The sequence below is a fragment of the Salmo salar genome, unplaced genomic scaffold (assembly GCF_905237065.1).
Source record: "Salmo salar unplaced genomic scaffold, Ssal_v3.1, whole genome shotgun sequence".
NCBI lineage: Eukaryota > Metazoa > Chordata > Actinopteri > Salmoniformes > Salmonidae > Salmo > Salmo salar.
In genome coordinates, this window is record NW_025548971.1 from 75,746 (window position 1) to 78,861 (window position 3,116).

At 46.0% G+C, this 3,116-nt stretch overlaps 1 protein-coding gene across 1 annotated transcript; it reads right to left on the reverse strand.

The window, feature by feature from the left end:
- Positions 1-707: 707 nt before the first annotated feature.
- On the reverse strand, positions 708-2,555 carry LOC123735046 (NLR family CARD domain-containing protein 3-like). Its single transcript, XM_045712939.1, has one exon. The coding sequence runs from the start codon at positions 2,553-2,555 to the stop codon at positions 708-710; it is 1,848 nt and encodes a 615-aa protein (XP_045568895.1).
- Between the last annotated feature and the right edge of the window lie 561 nt (positions 2,556-3,116).

A 3,116-nucleotide genomic window follows, 5' to 3' on the forward strand; every position in this document is an offset into this window, starting at 1 on the left:
ACCATTAACCTCAAATTAAAGGTGGCATTCTGTACTGTCACCTAATATGAAACATACCTCAAATCCAAAATGCTGGAGCATAGCACCAAATTTAAAACTGTAAGCTTCACTGTCCAAACACGTATGGTGTGGACTATGTGTGTCTGGTAAACACATGTGGATCTGGTGAACAGTTATCACTTGTTGACCAACTACAGGAATACTGACCTCAGAGTCTCCAGTTTACAGTGGGGATTCCCCAGTCCATCAGAGAGCAGCTTCACTCCTGAATCCTTCAGGTCATTGTTACTCAGGTCCAGCTCTCTCAGGTGTGAGGGGTTTGAACTGAGAACTGAGGCCAACACTTTACAGGATGTGTCTGTGAGTTTACAGCCGGTGAGTCTGCCAACACAGAAGAAATACAATGACAGACAGGTTGTATTAAATGTTACGCTCAGTTTTCCCTGCTTACACTGTAACCTGTGCGCAAATAATGTGTATATAGTGCATTCATGGTTCAATGCTACAGCCTTTCTGATCAGTTTGTATTATAGTTTGTTTAAGAGTTTTCAGCTGATAGAAAGTTTATTCGGCTAAAGAAAATACTGTTATTCCTATATACAGTAACGTTTGGTCTGAGGGATAGTCACATGAGCGAGAGCCAGTCAGCCAATAAAAATACTGCTGTAACTACAATTTATTTTGTTGTGCAATATTTACAATAATGCTTACAGAGCTTTCCTGCAGCCTCTCACAGCTGGGACCAGTCTCCTACGACCCTCCTGTGTTGTCTTGTATTCCTTCAGGTTAAACACATCCAGAACCTCCTCTGATATCTGCAGCATGTAGGCCAGCGCTGAACACTGACCATGGGTGAGGTTTTTGGATCTGTTCTCTGACCTCAAGTACTCTTGGATTACCTCCTGTACTGAATGGTCTTTCATCTCTATCAGACAGTGGAAGAGATTGTTGCACCTCTCAGGGGACATGTTCTTCCTCTGCATCACCTTAAGGGATCGGATTGTTTTCTGGATGCTCTCCGGACTGCTTTCTGTCTGTGTCACCAGACCTCGTAGGAGTTTCTGATTGGACTCCAGTGACATGCCATGAAGGAAGCGGACAAAAAGGTCCAGGTGTCCATTCTTACTCTCCAAGGCTTTATCCACGGTACTCTTCAGCAGCTCATGCAAGGTTAGCTCTTCAGACGCACATCTAGACTTTCTCTTGAGGAAGGGCTTCAGTGCATCCATGTTCCTGGTTGTGTAACAATGGTACATGTAGACAGCTGAGAGAAACTCCTGAATGCTCAGATGAACAAAGCAGTACACCACTCTCTGAAATAACACAGACTCTTCTTTAAAGATTTGTGTGCACACTCCTGAGTACACTGAGGCTTCTTTGACATCAAGGCCAGCCTCTTTCAGGTCTTCTTCATAGAACATGAGATTACCCTTCTCCAGATTTTCAAACGCCAGCCTCCCCAGCTTCAGAAGCATTTCCTTATCTGACTCCATGAGCTCCTCTTGATCCATCTCATCTCTTCCATGATACTTCTGGTTCTTCAGGCTGGCCTGAATGAGCAGGAAGTGTATGGACATCTCAGTCAGAGTCGTGGGCATCTCTCTCCTCTTGTCTGTATTCAACACCTGTTCAAGCACTATTGCAGAAATCCAACAGAACACTGGCATGTGGCACATGATGTGGAGGCTCCTTGATGTCTTTATGTGTGAGATGATTCTGTTGGCCAGGTCCTCATCACTGAATCTCTTCCTGAAGTATTCCTCCTTCTGTGGGTCATTGAACCCTCGTACCTCTGTCACCTGGTCAACACACTTAGGTGGTATCTGATTGGTTGCTGCTGGTCGGGAGGTTATCCAGAGGAGAGCAGAGGGAAGCAGATTCCCCTTGATGAGGTTTGTCAGCAGAACATCAACAGATGATGTCTGGGTGACATCAGAAACCTTTTCATTGTGCTGGAAATCTAATGGAAGTCTGCTTTCATCCAAACCATCAAAGATGAACATAGCTTTACAGGCAGTGAGTTTCTTTGCATTGCCTATGTCTAGTTCTGTGTGGAAGTCATTTAAAAGCCTGAGAAGACTGTACTGGAGATCTTTGATCAAGTTCAGCTCCCGGAAAGGAAGCACAAATATGATCTCCACATCTTGGTTTGCCTTCCCTTCAGCCCAGTCTAGGATGAACTTCTGCACAGAGACTGTTTTTCCGATGCCAGCGATGCCCTTGGTCAGCACAGTTCTGATGCTTCTCTCTTGGCCAGGTAAGGGTTTAAAGATGTCATTGCAGTGGATTGCTGTGTCATGTGAGGTTGGTGTTCTAGATGCTGTCTCTAGCTGCCACACCTCATGTTCATTGTTAACCCCTTCACTCTCTCCTTCTGTGATGTAGAGCTCTGTGTAAATCCTGTTGAGGGGAGTTTGGTTCCCTGCTGTTTCGATGCCTTCTATCACACATTCATACCTCCTTATCAGACTGTCTTTATGGTTTACTATAGCTCTCTGCAGGCTGCCATCCACTACAAGGGAGGAGTAAAAAGGATGTGTATCAGACACATTCATTGTAGGTTTTCAGTCCAAACCTCTTCCTGGAGATCTACCGTCCTGTAGGTTTTCAGTCCAACCCTCTTCCTGGAGATTTACCGCCCTGTGGGTTTTCAGTCCAACCCTCTTCCTGGAGATCTACCGTCCTGTAGGTTTTCAGTCCAACCCTCTTCTTGGAGATCTGCTGTCCTGTAGGTTTTCAGTCCAACCCTCTTCCTGGAGATCTACCGTCCTGTAGGTTTTCAGTCCAACCCTCTTCCTGGAGATCTACCGTCCTGTAGGTTTTCAGTCCAACCCTCTTCCTGGAGATTTACCGCCCTGTGGGTTTTCAGTCCAACCCTCTTCCTGGAGATCTACCGTCCTGTAGGTTTTCAGTCCAACCCTCTTCTTGGAGATCTGCTGTCCTGTAGGTTTTCAGTCCAACCCTCTTCCTGGAGATCTACCGTCCTATAGGTTTCAGTCCAACCCTCTTCCTGGAGATCTACCGTCCTGTAGGTTTTCAGTCCAACCCTCTTCCTGGAGATGTACCGTCCTGTGGGTTTTCAGTCCAACCCTCTTCCTGGAGATCTACCGTCCTGT

Coding starts and splice junctions, on each gene's coding strand:
- LOC123735046 (XM_045712939.1), bottom strand. CDS start 2,555: ATGAATGTGTCTGATACACATCCTTTTTACTCCTCCCTTGTAGTGGAT.